At 39.2% G+C, this 22,296-nt stretch overlaps 1 protein-coding gene across 1 annotated transcript in view; it reads left to right on the top strand.

The window, feature by feature from the left end:
• The window catches only part of LOC126175856 (vigilin), an 84,369-nt gene that overhangs the window by 39,354 nt on the left and 22,719 nt on the right, over positions 1–22,296 (top strand). The window contains exons 15-17 of the mRNA XM_049922863.1: positions 875–1,010; positions 15,005–15,153; positions 15,574–15,702. Coding sequence (XP_049778820.1) covers positions 875–1,010; positions 15,005–15,153; positions 15,574–15,702 — 414 coding nt within the window. The remainder of the gene's footprint in view (positions 1–874; positions 1,011–15,004; positions 15,154–15,573; positions 15,703–22,296) is intronic.

Consider the following 22,296-nt stretch of genomic DNA (forward strand, 5'->3'; position numbering starts at 1 on the left):
TGCCAGCCTACGATGTCACCTCCATTATAATTTTCCATCCATTAATTTTTTTATTCCAGAAACAGAGAGCTCTGACAATCTTTAACAAAGATGTTTTGCTGCCACTGAATGACTCTGCCTCGCAAAGAGTAAACAGTTTTTTTTCTTGTTCGATGTTCCTTTCTCATGAAACATCTATATATGTGATGGTGAACAGCATCTTGTTGAATAGTCAGAGTTTGTTACACACAGTTTGTCTTCTTCTTTCCAGGTGTCCATAGTTTGGATGAACCAGGCTCTTCCCCTCTGCACAATATTTCTCCTTCCAAATTTAAATGACAGTATTTTTGTGTATCTTCAAAGCGTGTGCAGTTCTTTCAACTACCTTCATTAAAGGCAATGGAGTTGCTCTCTCTCTGCTTCTCAAAATATTTTCGCAATGAGCCTACGAACTCATTTGTCTGACCATGCAGAACATTAATAGATTGCTGAACTTTCTGTTTACCAGCCACACTTTTTTTTGAATGCTTCTACTATAAGCTTCATATATTCTGTAGTGCAAAATAAACACGCCTCACAGAGAAACTGACGACAACTGTTTGTGTTACCGGCCGTGAGCATTGCCTGCAACTGGCTACAGTAGCCGCTACTTGCTGTAGCAGATAGACTTGGCAATGATGAACGGAACAGGAGGTGTGGCCATGCACATTGTTTGGCTGTTGTTGTAGCAGCTCTGTGAAAGCTAGATGTCAATGGTTTTGTTATTGTGATCTGGGTATTTTTTAAATTGCTTATATAAACCAATTTGGACTCAGTTTTCCTCTCTGATTTTTAAATGTAATTCATTTGCAAAGTGATTGTAATTGACTTCATTTGCTTATCTCTTTAAAAACAGGAATCTAGAGTGACAATTGAATGTGTCATACCTCAGAAACACCATCGTACAGTAATGGGTGCTAAAGGACGCAAGGTCCAGTATATTACATCAGAGCATGATGTCCAGATTAAGTTCCCAGACCGTGATAACCAAGGTGAGTCGCATGATGATACTGTCTTTCCCTAGGTCAGAACAAAGGTAACTTGACACTTGGGTGCAAAAAGGAGTGACAGTGTTATTTTTCCATTTTTTGTGTATGCATTATGGCTGTGATGAGTGTAACTGGCAGCTATGTACACAGTAATTTCACATGCTCCTTATTATTGTGGAATATTTAGATCTCTCTGTTGTAGTAACACCCTTATAACTTTTCTATATGCTTTCGCTGCCAGGCTCTTCTGTGCACTGAACATCTTTTCTGAGTAAAAGAGCTCACAATGAAAATGGATTGCAAGTATTTTACTGGTAAGAAGCATAATCTGCACCTCACTCTTGTAGCAGCACCTGAAATAGCAGAGTTATGTGGCAGTGGTAAACAAAAAATATGTAACGTAGTAACATTGTGGTGATTGTTGCTATGGTAGGTAACATGGTGTCAATCATGTTAGGATCTAGGTATTAATTACAAGACAAAACTACAGCATGAATTCCACTTTTGATCTCTTGTCCAACTACTGGCCGTTTGCTTCTCCTCCATTGTCTGAGTGAAATGATTACATTGATTTTCAGTGTCTTTTTAACATTTTATTGTTTTTCATGCCATAGTTACTGGAGAAGAATAAGATGTTTGTAGTATGGGTTGAGCAAAGGACATTAGAACCAAAGGAAGAGTGTTAAAATGAGAAAGAGAAGCATCAAGAAGCGATTGTAAAGAAAAAGAAAAATGGATGAAAAAATGGACCATGATGATGGAACAGGATAATAAACGAAGGAAGAAAATACTATATAGGATGATAAGAAACAGAAATGACAAAGAATGCAATAATAGCTGATAAAAATGAGGAGTAGGAGTAGGACCTTAGAGCTGTGGAGTACATACTTTGATGATCTGCTGAACCCGGATGAAACAGTGGACGATTATCAAAACATAGAGTGGATGAAAATGAACTGAAACTGGGAAAAGATGTAATGTGATTGAAGAGGCACTAAAGAACATAAGAAAAGGAAAGGCATTGAGGTTGAATGAACAAAGTGTGAAAATGATCAGAGCATCAGAAAAGCTGGCAGCACAGTGGCTTTATGGTGTTATGAAAGCTGTTTGGAAGGAACTGATGACTTCATGATTCTTGTTGGACAATTCCGGAGAACAGTGGATAAACTGCGAAGGGAAAAACTGTATGGCTTCAGGCTAGGAATATTTGCAGTAAAACTGCTGAGTATGGGACAGATCTGCTGATAGCCTTTCTGGATTTAGAGGAAGCATATATCACCACATCCAGAAGTAAAGTTTGGGAGATGCTAAAAAGATAGGTAGAGGCAAACTGTGCTGAAGATAAAAGGAGAGGAAGAGAGAATAGAGAACATCATGGCAGTGCACTTCCTTGTTTCAGACAATCTCCTTTACTATTCATATTGATGATGGACGATGCAATGACAAGACAGACAGGCTGACTGAAGTGTTATTTGCTGATGATTTGATTGTGTGAGTGACAATGATGAGGAAGTACAGAAGCAATTATATACCGTTGGCCATTCAAAATGCAACTCAAAATAGATTTGGGAGACAATATGTTGTACAAAGATCACATGATTTGAAATACAGCCCCGCGTGAAGTGAGGAAGGTGATGAAATTAGTATCGAGTGTTGCTGCCATTGCCGGCTATAACACCTGTTACAAGCCTCTGCATTGCGTCAGAGACTGGCGATGTGTTATTGTGGTATATCAGACAATGCTGCTTCCACATATGCCAGAGTTGATCTGGTGTAGCAGCAGGTGGCGTATCCCGGGCCAGTCATTCCATAGTCATCAAACAGACGTTCTCGATAGACGAAAGATTTGGAGAACAGTGAGGCCAAGGCAGCAGTGCAATCTGATAGGTGATGAAGTCTTGAACATTGCGTGTCCAGTGTGCCCATGCGTCATCCTGTTTGGCTGTTGGGAAGCTATGATGTTATGGGAGGACAACAGGCTCCAAGACTTCAGCGATGCAACACTGGCTGGTTAGTGTACCAGCAATGCATACTAACAAGGGAACCTCCCCATCGCACCCCCCTCAGATTTAGTTATAAGTTGGCACAGTGGATAGGCCTTGAGAAACTGAACACAGATCAATCGAGAAAGCACGAAGAAGTTGTGTGGAACTATAAAAAAAGAAGCAAAATATACAAACTGAGTAGTCCATGCACAAAATAGGCAACATCAAGGAGAGTGTGCGTTCAGGAGCGCCGTGGTCCTGTGGTTAGTGTGAGCAGCTGCGGAGTGACAGGTCCTTGGTTCAAGTCTTCCCTCGAGTGAAAAGTTTACTGTCTTTATTTTCGCAAAGTTTTGATCTGTCCGTTCATTCATTGACGTCTCCGTTCACTGTAATAAGTTTAGTGTCTTGTGTTTTGAGACCGAACTGCAAAACCGTGCGATTAGTAGATGAAAGGATGTGCCTCTCCAATGGGAACCGAAAGCATTTAATCGCAAGTTCATAGGTCAACCAATTCCTCCACAGGAAAACACGTCTGATACATTCTATACGACACTGGTGACGGCAAGTGTGTTACATGACAGGAATATATTGTTGACCCACCTAACTTGTACACTTGGCGAATGGATAAAAAGATTCTTCTACCTTGCCCGATTTAGGTTCTCTTGTGGATGTGATAACCACCCCCAAAAAAGTGATAAAAACATGACAGTTTGCCTCACAAACTGCAACAAATGAATGCAACAGTTTCACAGTCGCACAGTTTTTCGTGGGTTCTGTCAAAACATATGTTTTTAACGTTTTCAAATTTTTCCGTGTGTAGACCGTCAAATCCTGCATATGTCCAAGCAAATCTGAACATGTCCTGGAATTTTGGAGAGCAAAGTTGATTATGTGCGAGTGCCTGAACTTTGATAATTGTCTGAAAATAAAAAATTAAACTTTTCACTCGAGGGAAGACTTGAACCAAGGACCTCTCGTTCCGCAGCTGCTCTCGCTAACCACGGGACCACGGTGCTCGTGTTCTTACATTATCCTAAATGTTGCCTATGTTGCGCATGGACTACTCAGTTTGTATATTTTGCTTATGTTTTCATAGTTCCACACAAATTCTTCCTGTTTTCTCAATTGATCTGTGTTCAGTTTTTCAAGGCCTATCCACTGTGCCAACTTATAACAAAATATGAGGGAGGTGCGATGGGCAGGTTCCCTTGTAAGGGGATGCAAGAGTGGAGTCCAATACAGAAAATGTAGCATGTATTCTTAGCGAATTTCACATGTAAATTTTTGTTTATAAATGACTAGACCTACAAATTTAAAAGATTGTCAAACTAACGTGCTCGAAGATAAAGCCTCAGTACTTTGAAATTGACAGTTAAATAGAAGTATTGATGGAGGAGCTTTTTCATTGGAATGTTGGTGCAAAAGCATACTTCAACACTTATTTTTGTTCCCAAACTGGTTGTTTCTTGTTTTCTTCTCTTTGCTGTATTTAAGCTTTTAACAAATGTTGTTCCTGTTGAGAAGCAGCATTTTCTGTCCCCATGAACGTAGTACTTCTCTGATTCAAGGTGTTTCTCGACATTATTTTTCTTTTCTCATCCAAATTGATTATTACAGAATCTATAGAATATTGACTTCAACCTTTAGTGGGCATTCATAACCATGCGACACATACTTAACAACACTACAGAGAGAACTGACAACGTACTTGGCATAGTAAATAACTTTATTTGCACTTGAGGGGAAGACTTTTGGCTTGATAGTATTATGTTCACAAGTTTTGTTTTCTAGTCGCTGTTGTGAAGAGTGCACACACTATAAACTGGTAGTTGGCAGTAACAATAACAAAAAAAAACTAGAATTATGACCGGGAGAGGAATGGTGTGGGGAAACAAGCCTCGCATCTTTGTCACAGGGCTTCCAGTATGCACCCATGTTTTGTTTTTCTCCAAAAGCAGAAATAAACATGGTCAAAGGGACTCCGTTGCCTTCTGGTGGTGTGAGGGTCGTAACTGAACTCCGTAATGGAATGGAATTAGTCTCCTCACTCATTTCAAAATAAGAAAAGGAAAGAATGAGCAGTGCACACTACAATGCATTTGGTGAAGTCTACCGCCCAATTGGTTGCTGAGATTGGCAGTATTGTAAACGAGGAAGATCAGGCCCTACCTCTACCAGTAATCAACACGGCCACATTTCAAAATGCTCACCACCTAAAATTGTCACATTAAAGTTTCTGCATTATACTGACTTTTGAAGTTCAGCAACCAGGCATGTGTGTTTTTGTTTTAGGATGCAAGGCTCCACAGCAGAATCCTAGATTGCATTACGTGGTGTCTATCTTATACAGATGAGTCATCTGCCCCCAACTGGTATGGTGCCAGAGCATAAAGTGCACTTATACATCATTGCATTTATATTTTGCAGACATTTTCGTAAGCATGTTCTCTCCCCAAATTAGCCTTTGCCATATGGTGTGCGGTACAAGTAACTGGAAACGGGTTACATACTGCTGGAAATATTTTAGTACATCTGAAAATACAACCTCAGTTTTGATTTGATGATTGGACGTGCCACCTAGCGGATAGTAGATGTACTGATAATGGTTTCAATGTTGTCCACCTACAGATAGCAATCTGGTATGACTACCAGAATGCCATCTGTGTCTACCCTTTAATAGGGAATGCTCACAGCCAGAAAGCTCAGTGTCATGCAAAAATATGAAGCAAGCAGGCAACAACACCACGGAGACACATACGTGCTTTCTACTTCCAACTGAATGAGTGTAAAAGGGGTTAAATGGTGGCCTAACTGGTATGTAAGGGTCCTTTCGGACAATTGCCATGCAAGTCGTATGCGCTTGTCACTTGTGTATCGATTGTGGTATCAGTGGTCATATGAACATTGTCACACCTGTAGATGAGATTCAGGATGTCCACGCAGCACAGATGACCACCGGGATTGTCTTATTGTGAGGGCAGCAGTGGCAGATTGTGCTGCTACCACGCACAGATAAGAGGGTTTCAGAGTCAATGTGTCAACACAAGCTGTTGCAAACTGGTTATTAGCAGTGGTACTACGGGCACATACACCTCTAGCCAGTCTTCCACTCATGCCAAAACTTTGACATGTACGGTTCAAGTGGTGCCATCGGAGGGTCACTTGGAAGATGGAATGGCACGCCTTGGTCCTCAGCGGTGAAAGCAGATTTTCTTGCACACAAGTGATAATAGTTTGCATGTACGATGTGGATCTACTTAATGCTGTCTCATAGTGTGCTTTCATCCAGGACACACTGGCCACACCTCAGGCCTTATGGGCTGGGGTGCCAAATCTCATTAACATTTGATATTCCAAGAGGGAATGCTAACCAGCACTTGATATGTCCAGAATGTTGTTAGACTCATTCCTTTGCCATTCTTGCAAAGGTAATGTGTTGTTCCAACAGAATAATGCTCACCCACTGCCCGTGAAACTCAACGTGCTCCGCAAGATGTACAGCAACTTCCCTGGCCAGTATAATCTCCGGACTTGTTTCCATTTGAGCATAGGTGGGATATGATGGCATGATAAGTGACTCGTGCTAATCATCAACCAGCAATTCTTACAGAACTACATGAACAGGTCGAGCAGATATGAAATAATGTATCCCAGGACACTAGTCACTGTCTATAAGATTGACTGGATACCAGAATTGGCACCTGCATTGCTGCCCGTGGAGGCTACACCACCAAATATGGGCATTTCAGCATGGGTCGATACATAGTACCCCGCATGTATTATTGATCTGTAAATGTAATCATTTCATGTACTCCATATGCACCATTGCAACAATAAATATCAAGTTAATTGGGAGACTCTAAAAGGGTGCACTAATTTTTTTCTCCTGCAGTGTGTTTGATATTTGTATGCAGAAAATCAAGCTATTTCAGACAATCTCTGATAACATGGTCCATTTGGATAAAGTTTGGTATGAAGTAGCATTTGTTAGGTAATTTCATGTTTCCACGTTTTGAGACAAAATTTGCATCTGTGAGGGCTATCAAGAAAGTGATTATGTTTTTGCCTGCAACAACAATGTCCAGGGTTGGTGTGGTCATATTGTTGTCTTGAGTGTATGTCAGTTCAGTTGACATCAGCCTTGCTAGTGTGAAATTCATGTCATTTTCCATTATTTCACTGTAAAAGTTTTAAATGTGTGCTTGAATTGAAACTCCTGTGAGTTGTGAACTGCAGTCATTAACCAGGTTTTTGTTGGCAAGAAACCATAAACTGACTCAAATTTATTAGCAACTGTGTAAAGTATACAGAAAGAACATAATCACTGAAGGTGAAATTTGCAAATGGTGCAATAGGTGTAAAAGTGGCTGAACTGAAGGTAACGATGAAGAGCGATGTGGATGACCAAGCATTGTGGGTCACGATTTGTTCAAAGACCTGGCACACAACACAGTGTTTTGACAATCACATTGGAACTGTGGGAGGGTGTGACCAACTGGTAGAAGCCTCAGGCGGCAAAATTTTATAACAGTGGAAATTCAAAGCTTGTTCACTGCTATTGTAAGTGCCTAAATTTGTGTGGTCACTATGTTGAAAAGTAGTATTTAAGTGTCACTTTCAAATGAATAAAACATTTTTATCTATACTTTCAAATCTACTTTCTGGATAGCCCTCATAATATTTCCATTTATTGCAAATGCAAATTTTTCAAGTAGTTAGAGCGCAGTTACCAACATCTTCAATCATGGAACTGGAATTCCTTTTTCTTAGAGTGAACAATGTATTTAGAATAAAGCATGTATTGTCACAGCATTGTCTGCATATTTATTTGGCTGTCCAGGATGTATGTGGAATGTGAGGGAAGCAACTAAATCCTGATGAAAATACCCATGGTTTGTTTGCCAAGATCAATTTCCTTTCCCAGTGTATGAAGCAGTAATCTTATATTCCTCATCTCTTGCATACTGCAGGTCTCAAACGTTGGTTGAATGGGGGAGCATAGTGGTTAGCACACTGGACTCTCATTCGGGACGACAACTATTCAAACCCCTGTCCAGTGATCCTGATTTAGCTTTCCCATGATTTCCCTAAATTGCTTAAGGCAGATGCTGGGTTGGTTCATTATAAAGGGCACAGCCACTTTCCTTCTCCATCCTTCCCTAATCCGAGCTTGTGCTCTGTCTCTAATGACCTTGTTGCCGACAGGACATTAAGCATTAATTTCCTCGTCCTCCTCCTCAGATGTTGTTGTCCTGTTGGATGTCCCAGAAATGAGTGCTGCTGTCTTTTTCTCTCCCTTTTGAGGGAAACAAAATTTTTTGTGCAGTAGACATCCAACCAGTGACTAGAATTGTGATGATCATTATTTTTTTTTTTTAAGTACTGTACGGAGCATGTGCAGTTTCGTGGATTGGTTCCTGATGTTGTGTTTCCTCCCTACTGTTGATTAGTCATATTATGGAACACAATGTACTAGTTTTTGAGAAAAAATGTTTTTCTGTTTTATTTAAATGCAATGTTGGAATGTGGTATGAGCTTCACACTAATTTCATGTATATAACAGGAGGAAGCAAAGTATTAGCAATATTTTTTATGGGAATTACAGATTAAATGTACAGACTTGTAAAAATACCAATGTTGGTTGTCTTGGTTGTCTAATTAAAGTATCTAGTTTTGTGTCGCACTCCTGGCCACTGTCCTTTCCCCCACACCTTTCCTTGGAAATTTCTTATATTACAAGGTAGAAAGGTTGCAGTTGATCTTAACTCTTCACTGTGCTGCATTGCAGATGTTCAAAGCAAGGGTTTGATTCTAATTTCATCATTGTTCTTGAAATTTAGCACTGGAAAGTGCCGTGCAGATGGACAATGTTGGTTTATGAACGTAGTTGAAAAGAATCTACCATTAGAGTGAGCTGCTGAGCATATGATGCTACACTGGGTAGCACTGTCAGTCTGGCACACACTGATCTTTTCTTTGTTGGTGTTGTTGATAGTTGTAAGCAGGAATATGTGAATGTAAAAAATATAAAGTGCTTCTATAATCTCTGGAGAATATACTGCTCAGTTCAGCTTGTGTTTCTGCTAATAAATGCACAAGTACTAAACAAATAAATTTTGTTTGTATATGTGTAATAGCGCATAGTACTGCTCCTATCCACACTCAAATGGTGACAGATTAGTGTTTCTTTCATTCTGATTTGTTGTAGTTTCTTATGCTAGTTAAGAGTTTTGTAATGAAGTTACTCGTGTTTTGAAAAAGGACGATGCAAAGTTATGTCTTATGAAGAATTTAAAGCCCTACAATGTCTGTCTGACAGTGAAGATGGCTTAGATTTTGATGATTTTGATGATTTGCATGAATATCCTACTAAAACTAAATGATCTGGAATCTGCAGATAATGATAGTGAGCCTGAGACTACTAGAGGGGCTACTCATACTCAGTCTGTCCCACAGAAATAAAAGATGTTGGTTGTTTGAAGTGTACATGCCTTTCTTTATTCAAAGTAGTCCCCTTGTGAGTCGGTACACAATTGGGAGCACGAGAACAATTATTCAAAACAATTCTGATAGTCAACAATTGGAATTGCCTTCAGGACCGTTGTTGTGAGCTTCTGGATATCGGAAATTGTGTTGAAACACTGTCATCTCATCACCATTTTCAGTTTGTGATATAGCCAGAGGTCACATGGAGCCAAATCTGGGAATAAGGAGGGTCGTCAAGTGCAGTGATACTTTTTTGAGCTAAGAAATGGCGTACAATCTTGCTTTTGTGCACCAGAGCATTGTCGTACAACAAACACCATGCTCCTTGGTTACGGTATTTGAATCTCACCTGAACAGTCCTCGTCCATAAACGAGTTAGAACCCTCGAATAATAATGTACATTCACCATCTGACCTTCTGGGGTGAATTCCTTTGGAATCAAAGAAAACTGTGAGGAGTTTCTTAACATGACTTTCCTGCATTTGTGCTTTTTACAGTTCTGGAGATTCTGGACCTTTCCATATTGAGCTTTGGTGGTTTGTAAGTGGCTTGTAATGAAAACATCACATTTCATCACCTTTTACGATGCATGACAAGAGGTCTGGGTCCCCATTGGGCGACTGTTTCATTTCTCTGCAGTGTTCCACGCTGCAATGTTTTTGATTGTCCGTGAGTGAGTGGGGCACGAAGCGACAACAGAGCTTCTTTTTCCCCAAATTTTCAACTACAGTGCAATACACACAGTTGCTTTAGGAATTCTAGTGAGCTCCTCCAGTGAGCTCCTGGTAGATGCACAACGACCATTTCGAAGCATTTCAACTTGAACTATCATTGACGCTCTTGGAAGTATATCGTCTTGAATGCAAGTCTCTGTGGCACACTCACCCACTTTGAAACAAACTTTAATGTTTGCGCATTGCTCAATTGCTCTTTTCATGACTGAGGGTCAAAACATAGTTTTGTTTACTACAAATGGAATACCAAACAGTAAATTTCAAAACGAAGAGAAGTTGAAGAAAGTAATATGTGGACATTTTGAGAAATACATTACTACTGTTGACAAAGTGGACATTTTGTCCATTTTGCATAAAGACAATACTATTTTCTGTTCTCTCTCTACTTTTGTCAGTGAGTTACCAAAATATGGAGTGAAAAGGTTTGATAGAAACAGGAGAAAACAGATTAGTACCATGTCCTCCTATTGTTTCTGTTTACAACTCTCATATGGGAAATGTAAATTTATTAGATAGCAACATTGACATGTCATATAAAGATTAGGTACAACAATGGTATTTACATTTGTTTTTCTGTCTGATTAATGTAAGTAGTTTGTGGATTTTCTGCAGGAGGATACTCACTGAAAGAACTACTTCAGACATGCCAATGAACCAGAAGTAGTTTAGAACTGAATTGGCTCAAGCTCTTTGCCAGATTGGTGTGGGAACAAAAGGCTTAAATGAAAGGGAACGTTGTAACCTCCAAAGGATATAGTATTGTTGTTGTTGTCTTCAGTCTTGAGACTAGTTTGATGCTGCTCTCCATGCTACTCTATCCTGTGCAAGCTTCATCTCCCAGTACCTACTGCAACCTACATCCTTCTGAATCTGCTTAGTGTATTCATCTCTTGGTCTCCCTCTATGATTTTTACCCTCCACGCTGCCCTCCAATGCTAAATTTGTGATCCCTTGATGCCTCAGAGCATGTCCTACCAACCGGTCCCTTCTTCTAGTCCAGTTGTGTCACAAACTCCTCTTCTCCCCAATTCTATTCAATACCACCTCATTAGTTACGTGATCTACCCATCTAATCTTCAGCATTCTTCTATAGCACAACATTTCAAAAGCTTCTATTCTCTTCTTGTCCAAACTATTTATTGTCCATGTTTCACTTCCATACATGGCTACACTCCATACAAATACTTTCAGAAATGACTTCCTGACACTTAAATCTATACTCGTTAACAAATTTCTCTTCTTCAGAAACCCTTTCCTTGCCATTGTCAGCCTACATTTTATATCCTCTCTACTTCGACCATCATCAGTTATTTTGCTCCCCAAATAGCAAAACTCCTTTACTACTTTAAGTGTCTCATTTCCTAATTTAATTCCCTCAGCATCACCTGACTTAATTTGACTACATTCCATTATCCTCGTTTTGCTTTTGTTGATGTTCATCTTATATCCTCCTTTCAAGACACTGTCCATTCCATTCAACTGCTCTTCCAAGTCCTTTGCTGTCTCTGACAGAATTACAATGTCATCGGCAAACCTCCAAGTTTTTATTTCTTCTCCATGGATTTTAATACCTACTCCAAATTTTTGTTTTGTTTCCTTTACTGCTTGCTCAATATACAGATTGAATAACATCGGGGAGAGGCTACAACCCTGCCTTACCCCCTTCCCAACCACTGCTTCCCTTTCATGTCCCTCGACTCTTATAACTGCCATCTGGTTTCTGTACAGATTGTAAATAGCCTTTCGCTCCCTGTATTTGACCGCTGCCTCCTTTAGAATTTGAAAGAGAGTATTCCAGTCAACATTGTCAAAAGCATTTTTCTAAGTCTACAAATGCTAGAAACGTAGGTTTGCCTTTCCTTAATCTTTCTTCGAAGATAAGTCGTATGGTCAGTATTGCCTCAAGTGTTCAAACATTTCTACAGAAGAGGTTGGCTTCTACCATTTTTTCCATTCGTCTGTAAAGAATTCGTGTTAATATTTTGCAGCCGTGGCTTATTAAACTGATAGGTAATTTTCACATCTGTCAACACCTGCTTTCTTTGGGATTGGAATTATTATATTCTTCTTGAAGTCTGAGGGAATTTCGCCTGTCTCATACATCTTGCTCACCAGATGGTAGAGTTTTGTCAGGACTGGCTCTCCCAAGGCCATCAGTAGTTCTAATGGAATGTTGTCTACTCCTGGGGCCTTGTTTCGACTTAGGTCTTTCAGTGCTTTGTCAGACACTTCACGCAGTATCGTATGTCCCATTTCATCTTAATCTACATCCTCTTCCATTTCCATAATATTGTCCTCAAGAACATCGCCCTTGTATAGACTCTCTATATACTCCTTCCACCTTTCTGCTTTCCCTTCATTGCTTAGAACTGGGTTTCCATCTGAGCTCTTGATATTCATACAAGTGGTTCCCTTTTCTCCAATTGTCCTGTAGGCAGTATCCATCTTAGCCCTCGTGAGATAAGCCTCTACACCCTTAGATTTGTCCTCTAGCCATCCCTGCTTAGCCATTTTGCACTTCCTGTCGATCTCATTTTTGAGACGTTGGTATTCCTTTTTGCCTGCTTTATTTACTGCATTTTTATATTTTCTCCTCTCATCAGTTACATTCAATATTTCTTCTGTCACCCAAGGATTTCCATTAGCCCTCGTCTTTTTACCTGCTTGATCCTCTGCTGCCTTCACTACTTCATCCCTCAAAACTACCCATTCTTCTTCTACTGTATTTCTTTCCCCCATTCCTGTCAATTGTTCCCTTATGCTCTCCCTGAAACTCTGTACAACTTCTGGTTTAGTCAGTTTATCCAGGTCCCATCATCTTAAATTCCCACCTTTTTGCAGTTTCTTCAGTTTTAATCTACAGTTCATAACCCATCCATATTCACCTACTATGTTTCCTTCTCTCCCTTTTCCTACTGACGCATTCCAGTCACCCATGACTATTAAATTTTCGTCTCCCTTCAGTAACTGAATAATTTCTTTTATCTCATCATACATTTCATCAATTTCTTCATCTGCAGAGCTAGTTGGCATAGAAACTTGTACTACTGTAGTAGGCATGGGCTTCGTGTCTATCTTGGTTACAATAATGCGTTTACTATGCTGTTTGTAGTAGCTTACCCACACTCCTGTTTTTTTTATTCATTGTTAAACCTACTCCTGCATTACCCCTATTTGATTTTGTATTTATAACCCTGTATTCACCTGACCAGACATCTTCTTCCTCCTGCCACCGAACTTCACTAATTCCCACTATATCTAACTTTAACCTATACATTTCCATTTTTAAATTTTCTAACCTACCTGCCCGATTAAGGGATCTGACATTCCACACTCCGATCCGTAGAGCGCCAGTTTTCTTTCTCGTGATAACGATGTCCTCTTGAGTAGTCCCCGCCCGGAGATTCGAATGGGGGACTATTTTACATCCGGAATATTTTACCCAAGAGGATGTCATCAACATTTAACCATACAGTACAGCTGCATGCCCTCGGGAAAAATTACGGCTGTAGTTTCCCCTTGCTTCTAGCCGTTCGCAGTACCAGCACAGCAAGGGTGTTTTGGTTAGTGTTACAAGGCCAGATCAGTCAATCATCCAGACTATTGCCCCTGCAACTACTGAAAAGGCTGCTGCCCCTCTTCAGGAACCACACGTTTGTCTGGCCTCTCAACAGATACCCCTCCGTTGTGGTTGCACCTACGGTACAGCCACCTTTATCACTGAGGCACGCAAGCCTCCCCACCAATGGCAAGGTCCATGGTTCAGGGGGGGGGGGGGGATATAGTATTAGATCCCTTTAATCCCTGGTCAGTGTAGAATTAGAAGAGAACAACATGCAAATGCCCTAACTGCAAAGGCTATACCTTTGTCATGTGTGAGAAAACAAAAACTGGCTTCTCACATTCCATAGTATCTTGAAACATGCCATCCATCCATTTCTGATAATACCATTAATTCTATCATAACTGCTGTTCATTTGGTGATTAAAACTATGTTTTTATTCATAACAAATGTTAATTCATGATGTAAATTTCACACAGTTTTGCACAAGTGCACAAGTTTCACATAGTTTTGCATAAATGCAAAGTTTAAGAAAATTATTTCTTCCCAGACTTAAGAATGCATTATTTTTTTCAAAATATTCCTTAAGTCCTCTAACAATTTTTGTATATAAAATTTAAAGGATGGTTACAAGGTACTCATAAACACAGCGTGTGAGTTAAAAACTCTTCTTGTTCACTGGATATGGTCAAGCTTAACAAAATACCAACTTTTCAAAACTAAAGTCACCAGACATTCAACAGGAGTTAAAAGATGCAATTATTGATTATTTTTCTTGGATAACATCAGTGGTACGAAATGGAAGATTATTGGACTGTTAAATTTAAAAATTGTCTTATTTCAGGCTGTAAAAACATTGCAAGATTAATTGCCATTGTAGGCTGTCAATTGTGCAAAAATAATCAGTGTTTATGGTGTAAATCGTCTGTTACATCGTAATTAATGTAATATGAAAGCATCGTAGAAATCTCCTATTTTGCTTGTGTTCCTTATCTCCATTATCCAATTTTTTCTTCCATTCCATTTAGTTCTATCAGTGTATAGATGTTGCTTTTGTATGTTTCCGTTGTTGTTGTTAATTTGGAGAATTTTAGTTTTTGCACTAGCAAGGAGTTTTAGTATATTTAACTTGGACGGAAGGACAGTGAAGTTAAAATATGATAATGTCTTGCTTGGATTGTGTTTTGCAAACTTTTAATTGCTGACGTATTTGTCTGCTGAATATTTCAGAGGAATACATCGGCTACAATGGTCAGCAGAATGGAGAAGTGGAGGAAACTCCAGTTCGTAAATGTGATGTCATACTCATAACAGGAAAAAAGGAAAACTGTGAAGCAGCAAAACAGGCTTTACTTGACTTGGTTCCTGTTACTATTGAGGTAGGTGTAGCTGTGTAGTGCTGTCTTCTAATTTTTATCTATTGTTGACCAACCAAAGATTGGTCAATAATGTTCTCCCTCAAAATTAATTTCACATACTGCCTTCTACTCATATTTTATTTGATACATGTGTTGAAACAGTTGATACAAATTTTGTTTTGAGTGGACATGTAAACAGCATAAGTAGAAAGAAGCTTGAAACACAGATTTTACTGACATTCATTGGAATTCATTTTCAAAGGGCCATTGTGGAATGTAGGAAAATTAGAACTCTACTTGAGGATCTTCCCCATATGCAACATAATGCCTTTTTACATGTTTTTTACTGTGGCACTTTAAAAAAAGGAAAATATTGACTTTAAAGAGCAGTTAAACATTCCTTTCTTCTCTTACTGCATAATTGTAACTTTGTGTGTGCAGGTGGACATGCCCTTTGACTTCCATCGATCGATCATTGGAACCAAAGGCCGTGATGTTCGTGAACTTATGGACAGATATGATGTACACATCGTTCTTTCCCCAGCTGATCAACATTTAGACGTTATAAAGGTTAGTGTAATCTGACACCATGCCATATTACTGTTGCATTTCGTTTTGTTTGTGTTGATCATTGTATCTTGCACATAAGATGTTAAACAACAGGAGAATGAATGCACATTTGTAGCTAGAAATTAAAATAATTTGTCATGTAGTGGTGGTGTTGGTGGTGAGGGGCATATCCTTGATAGAGATAAAGCCCTTCAAATAATTGAATTAAATAAATTAAATGATATGTATTAACTTATGCATAAGTTAAGAAAATAATAAATGGATTTATTAATGATGTATTTAAAATTGGTTATTCGTTTGTAAATGTACTTCGCATTTATCGGGTAAAAGAATATACAACAGAAATAGTGCAGTGTAAATCACACATTTATATATCAAAAAAATTATGCACAATGATGCTTTGGACTCTTAAGCAGTTATCTCTGGTTTCTTTAGCATAAACATGCATCTTTCCTTGTGCATGCATGTGTTTTTTCTTGTGCCACTGTGGCAGTGTAACTTAATTCTGAATACAATAATTCCATAATTGATGAAACATGAAAATTTTCAAATTGCAGCACTTAAGTTTTCCACAGCTACAATAAAACCCCTATTTAATGAATTTCTGGGTACCAGAGACTTTTTTTCTTAAACTGCATACCCTGCAAAATGCTCAGTTTCATTATCTCAAGGAATGAATTAGACCTCTACATAAGTTACTTTGTGTAGTACAATAATATGAATGAATGAATGAATGAATAATGCCCAAGTTCAGAGGATGCAGGTGGTTTGTGCTATTAGCAGGCAGAAAATTAACAATGTTTAGAGGAAATAGTCTTGTGTTTGGATGCATAAGGTCCCCTGCTGCACCCATATTTGCATCTGAGCTTTTTTAGAAACTGCCCTCATCCGTGCATTAATGTTTCCTCAGCTGAAGTAGTTAGTGTTGTGATGGCTAGCAGTCTAGAGTGCTCTCACCACCGATACAGCAGTGGGAGCCTAGCATTGGAGCCTACCACTGTTACTGCTTATGCTGCGCAAAATATTGAAAATATTGCACCTATCAGTTCTGAAGTAGGAAACCTTTTAGATGCAAACATATTGCCTGTTCCAAAGAAAAACATAACCCTTGCTGTTATTAAAAGTAACAGATTTTTGATGTATTCAGACAGACTGCAGGCAGGCTTCTGGCCTCGGTCATTTACACTGTGAGTGTACACGTGGTTCTCCCTCAGCAGGGTCTGAGCAGATACACACAGAAACGGTTTTGCTGATTACCAAAAGCTCAAGTGTTTGTAGTATTATAGAGCCCCTTACGGAAATGTTCCCAGAACCACAAAGAAATCCATTGTGCGCTTGGTATGCCTGCTGAGGGGCCTAATTTGAGGTGTGGAGGTGGCCCTCTCTGTGGCTATCGAACGTGCAGGACACAGTTGTCTGCGAAGATGTAGGTCCACCAACTCGTATAGGTAGCTGACAAAGGTGGTGGAGACTGCTGGCCTCACTTGCAGTATGCAAGAAGACCATGCAACTTGTGACATTGTTCTCAGAATTGGTCGGGTCCTTTGTTTTGAAGTCGAGTGGAGTGTCTCAACCAAAGGATCCATCATTTCTGTGCTGATCTTGGTTACAGATTTCTGGACCTGTGTTCTGGATTCAGGAATTGTAGGGCTTCCCTTGATAGGTAAGGGGTGAACTACACAAAGGAAGCATCTACTAGAGTAGTGGTTTTTAAGCCAAGGTGATCATTTGAGGTATTCTCGTGAATGCTCCCCAGTCGATAATCAGAGGGTGAAGTCGGACCACTCTATAAAGACACACAGACCTTCAAAATTTTAACAGTAAATTGCTGAAATACTTGTAACAAAGTTCCTGATTTCACACGCTTCCAGGAAAGTTGTCATGCTCAAATTATTCTGGGAACCTAGAGCTAACTGACTGAAATCCAAAGACCTGACGTATAAAGATCTGAAATATTTAGCGAGGCATGTAGTGTATATCTGAAAGACAGATTAGGTGCCACAGGAGGGGAGGGAGGGAGGGGGGGGGGGAAGGTAATTGGATTTCACAAAAATTATTGTTTGTCGAGGTCAAAATTGAGTCTGACTGAAGTTATCTGATTACTTGTAACAGGTGTAGGTGAACACAATTTAATTGTCACATATTTTTTATCAGCCACCCAATTCTGCTGTGACAGTTTTAGATTCATTCAAAGAAAATCAGTGCTCAGTCCCGTGGAAATACCCAGAATGTACAATGTTAGTTGGATGGGACTTTAACCTATCGAGTAGAGGTGTGTGTGTGTGTGTGTGTGTGTGTGTGTGTGTGTGTGTGTGTGTGTGTGTTCGTTCATTGCAGGTGCTATTGATAGGCAGTCTTGTGAAGTACTTTCGAATGCAGTTTTTGGAAAATTGTCTTGTGTGGCTAGTTCAACAAACCATAGTTGTCAGCATCCCATTTAGACAGTGAACGGATATCATTTAGTTCCAGTATGATGGATGTAGAAGAATTTAGGGCGAAGTTTAGTTGGATTGTAAATTGCATTCTGCAGATGTATGTGCCAAGTAAGTGGATTAATGATGGAAAAGACACACTATGGTTTAATCACAAAATTTGGAAAATGCTGAGGAAGCAGAGACAGTTGCATTTTCTGTTCAAAAAAGAACGCTCAGTTGACAACTGGGGAAAGTTATTAGACATTTGCGCACCTGTTGAAATATTGATGCATGAAGCATACAACTACGACCACCATCATACCTTAGCAAAAGATCTTGCCGAGAAACCAAGAAAACACCGGTCCTATGTAAAGTTGCTAATTGTGTCAAAGGCATCTACCCAGTCAGTCGTTCATCTGTCTGTTATGGCAATAGAAGACAGCAAAACAAAAGCCAAAGTTTTAAATTTTCTGTTCAACAAATCATTTGTGCAGAAGAGTCATACAAACATACTAGTGTTTGTCTGTCACACAGACTCCTGTTTGGAGGTAATAGGTATCCCTGGTGCTGCGAAGCAACTGAAATAGTTGAAAACAAACAAGTCGCCAGGTCTAGATGGAATCCCAATTCGGTTTTACAGAGCAGCATTGACACCTTATTTACCTAGCATTTATCGTGAATTTCTTGCCAAATAGATGACTCCTGTATATAAGAAGGGTAAAAAAAAAAACTGACCTGCAAAATTACAGACCAACATCCTTAACATTGGTTGGCTGCAGAATTCTTGAATGTATTCTCATTTCAAATATAATAAATTTCCTTGGGGCTGAAAAGCTGCTGTCCACAAATCGGCACAGATTGAGAAAGCATTGCTGGTGTGAAACTTGGCTTGCACTTTTCTCACATGATATTCTGTGAACCATGAATGAAGGGCAACAGGCAGCTTCGGTATTCCTAGATTTATGGAAATCATTTGACACAGTGCCCCACTGTAGTCTGTTAATGAAGGTATGAACATACAGAACAGATACCCAGATATTTGAATGGGTTGAAGACTTCTTGATTAATAGAACCCAGTACATTGTCCTCAATGGCGGGTGTTGTTCAAGGCAAGGTTATTCAGGAGTGCCCCAAGGATGTACGTTAGGACAGCTTTTGTTCTCTACATACACAAATGGTCTGATGGGCAGGGCAAGCAGCAACCTTGGGCTGTTTGTTGATGGTGCTGTGGTGTACAGAAAGGTGTTGTTAAATGACTATAGGACAATGCAAGATGACTTAGACAATTTCTTGCAAGTTGACGCAGATGAGTAGGAAAAACAATCTTATAATGTTCGAATACTGTTTCAGTAGTTTTGGTACTTGACGTAGTCACATCGATCAGATATCTGGGTGTAGTGTTGTCGCTGTGGAGGAGACTGCGTATAGAAAACTAGTGCTACCAGTTCTTGAGTGCTGCTAGAGTGTTTAGGATCCCCATCAGGTCAGATTAAAGGAAGACTTTGAGGTGGACTGTTGATATGTTACCAGTAGATATGATCAACATGTGAGTATTCTTGAGTTGAAATGGCAATCACTGTAGGAAAGTCAACGTTATTTTCTTGAAACTCAGTTGACAAAGAAACTGGCATTTGAAGCTGACTTCAGAATGATTCTACTACTGCCAACATAAATTTCACACCACAAAGATAAAAGGCAAGAGAAATTAGAGCTCGTGCAGAGGCATATATGGAGTTGTTTTTCCCTCACTTTATTTGCAAGTGAAACAGGAAAGGAAATGACTAGGAGTGGCACAAAATACTCTCTGCCGTGCACCGTATGGCAGCTTGTGGAGTATGTATGTAGATGTACACATAGATGCAAATACAGACTATAGAGATCTGTACCATATGTGAATTTCAGAACTTTTTGGAAGGAGATAAGGGACTTCAAACTTCTTGTTAAGAGGTAAATATTGATGGAGGGGAATGCTGTTTCTTGACACTTTTAGAGAGCGAACACAATGTGATGCAGAACTATAGAAACAGGCATTGCTGAATGTGGTATTTTGTAAATCAGTGAAAAAAAGTATTCATGGATTTTAAAAGGCTTTTCATTATAATAAATGATAAATTTGGAACTTTTGGAAATTTTGTTAAAGTTAATATAACTCTGACTGATTAAAATTAAGAACATATTTTTGACATGGCAGCTTTAGAAAGCTGTAGCATAAATGAATTTCATTTTTTAATTATGTTTTTTGTAGTAGATAGACTTTAAAGTGACTTTCTATTGCCACAGAGTGGAGCACTATGGCTACTGTTGTATTTTTCTTCTAGAACAATGTAGTCTTCAACAGCAACTGATGTACCACAACTAGCCTTCTTGAAGCAACTTCCTAAGTCTGTCGTGCTACACTCTTCCAGGCAGCAACAAACATGGCTAGCTAATTTAATGGGAAATCTCATAACTTCCTTTCTCTCAGGGCATGAAATTGATTTCTGCACTGCTGCTACTATGTATTTGGCTTTGTCAGTGTGTATTAGGTCCAGAAGCTGCAGATGCTTCTGCAGTTCGGAGGAAGGAACACAAAATTACAGTCCTCAGTTATATCCTTATTAAGTAAGGGCCTCTTGACTTATAAGGACTAGGTAACATTTGATGTTTTTGGGACAACTGGGCATTTTAAATTTTCCTGTTACTATTGGACACAGCATTTTTTTTACCTCAGTGATTTTTTCTACTTCAACAGAATGTTTTTGCAAGAAGTAAATTATAAAAAATGCTTACTTCATCCTGTTGAAAATATTTCTAGGCTCTTAACCCTGTCTGTCATGGCAATGTAATGCTATTCCAATAGTTCACACTTTCCTAATCCAAAGACTCACTTTCTCTATTCTCTCTGTGCTTCTCTTGTTTCTGCATACAGAAATGCTATCACTTCTCATTCCTTAAGCCATTCTAAAAGAATATTTTTCACATCACTGAATGTTGACATGCAAATATTCTTCCTTATGCACCCAGAGGAACTGATAGCTTCAGCTTTTAAAAATGTTTCCTTGTTTTTGAGTTTCCTGCACAATGAAAAGGGCACCAAGTTGCAGTGCTTCGCCATGTCAGAATGTTTTATGTTATGACTGGCTCAGACATTGTGGTTGATCACCAGCTGTCGCTGAATTGTAAGCTTTCTGTATTTGGAGGTCATAATGTCACAAAAGTAAAACTGATAAATATGATTACAAACAACTATACTTTCCAGCTTGTTTTTCATAGGCTCAGTGACTGTGATATCAGATAATGTGATAAAGGTCACTTTGTAGACAGGGCAGAAATTGCTTTCCAATTCTTTAAATGCATTCTTTGCTATTGCTACAAAGAAATTTGACTGAAAAACAACTATTGTCTAGGTCCATGTCAACTGAAAGAATTGATTACTATTTACTGCTGCCACATTACATGAAGTATGAGCTGCATGAAACTGAAAGAAATTGGAAACATACTTGGATGTGTTAGGAATTGTGTAAAAATTAGATTTTAATTTGCAGTATGTTTCATCTTTATTCTTCACAAACATTTTTTTTCTTAATGCTGATTGCATTAAGAGGGTAGGAATAAGTGTTCATATGGGAATGTTGCAGGAACTGACAAATGTTTGTTAAACGTTGGATTTTCTTAAATGTGGGTTTGTTAATTTGGTGTCTTACTGTATGTTTCTTACAGAGTAAATTTTATGGCAACACAGTTTCATCAGCGTTGAAACTTTTCCTAGGCTCATAATGCTGAATAAGCCATAGCAAAGTATCTAATTTTCCCAATAGTCAACAGCTTCTCCCCCCCCCCCCCCCCCCCCTCTCTCTCTCTCTCTCTCTCTCTCTCTCTCTCTCTCTCTCTCTCTCTCTCTCTCTCTCTCTCTCTCTCCCCCCCCCCCTCTCTCCATTTACATTTCAGCGAAAGAGGTTATGATAAAAAAGAAAAAAAAGCCAGTCATTTGATGCACTGAAACTTTTGACACTGAACTTCAGAGTAATTTCTGGGCCTTCTCACACAGCACGAGGGTGGTTTGAAAAGTTGTTGGAATCACCACGAGAGGTCAGCAGGCAGTAGCGCAAAGAGTTATTCATGTGATATTCATTAGACTGTTGCCTGTAAACATGTGCCACGCCAGTGCTTTAGGAAGAGAGTTGAGGTGGTGACATGGCTC

The sequence above is a fragment of the Schistocerca cancellata genome, chromosome 3 (assembly GCF_023864275.1).
Source record: "Schistocerca cancellata isolate TAMUIC-IGC-003103 chromosome 3, iqSchCanc2.1, whole genome shotgun sequence".
Classification (NCBI taxonomy): domain Eukaryota; kingdom Metazoa; phylum Arthropoda; class Insecta; order Orthoptera; family Acrididae; genus Schistocerca; species Schistocerca cancellata.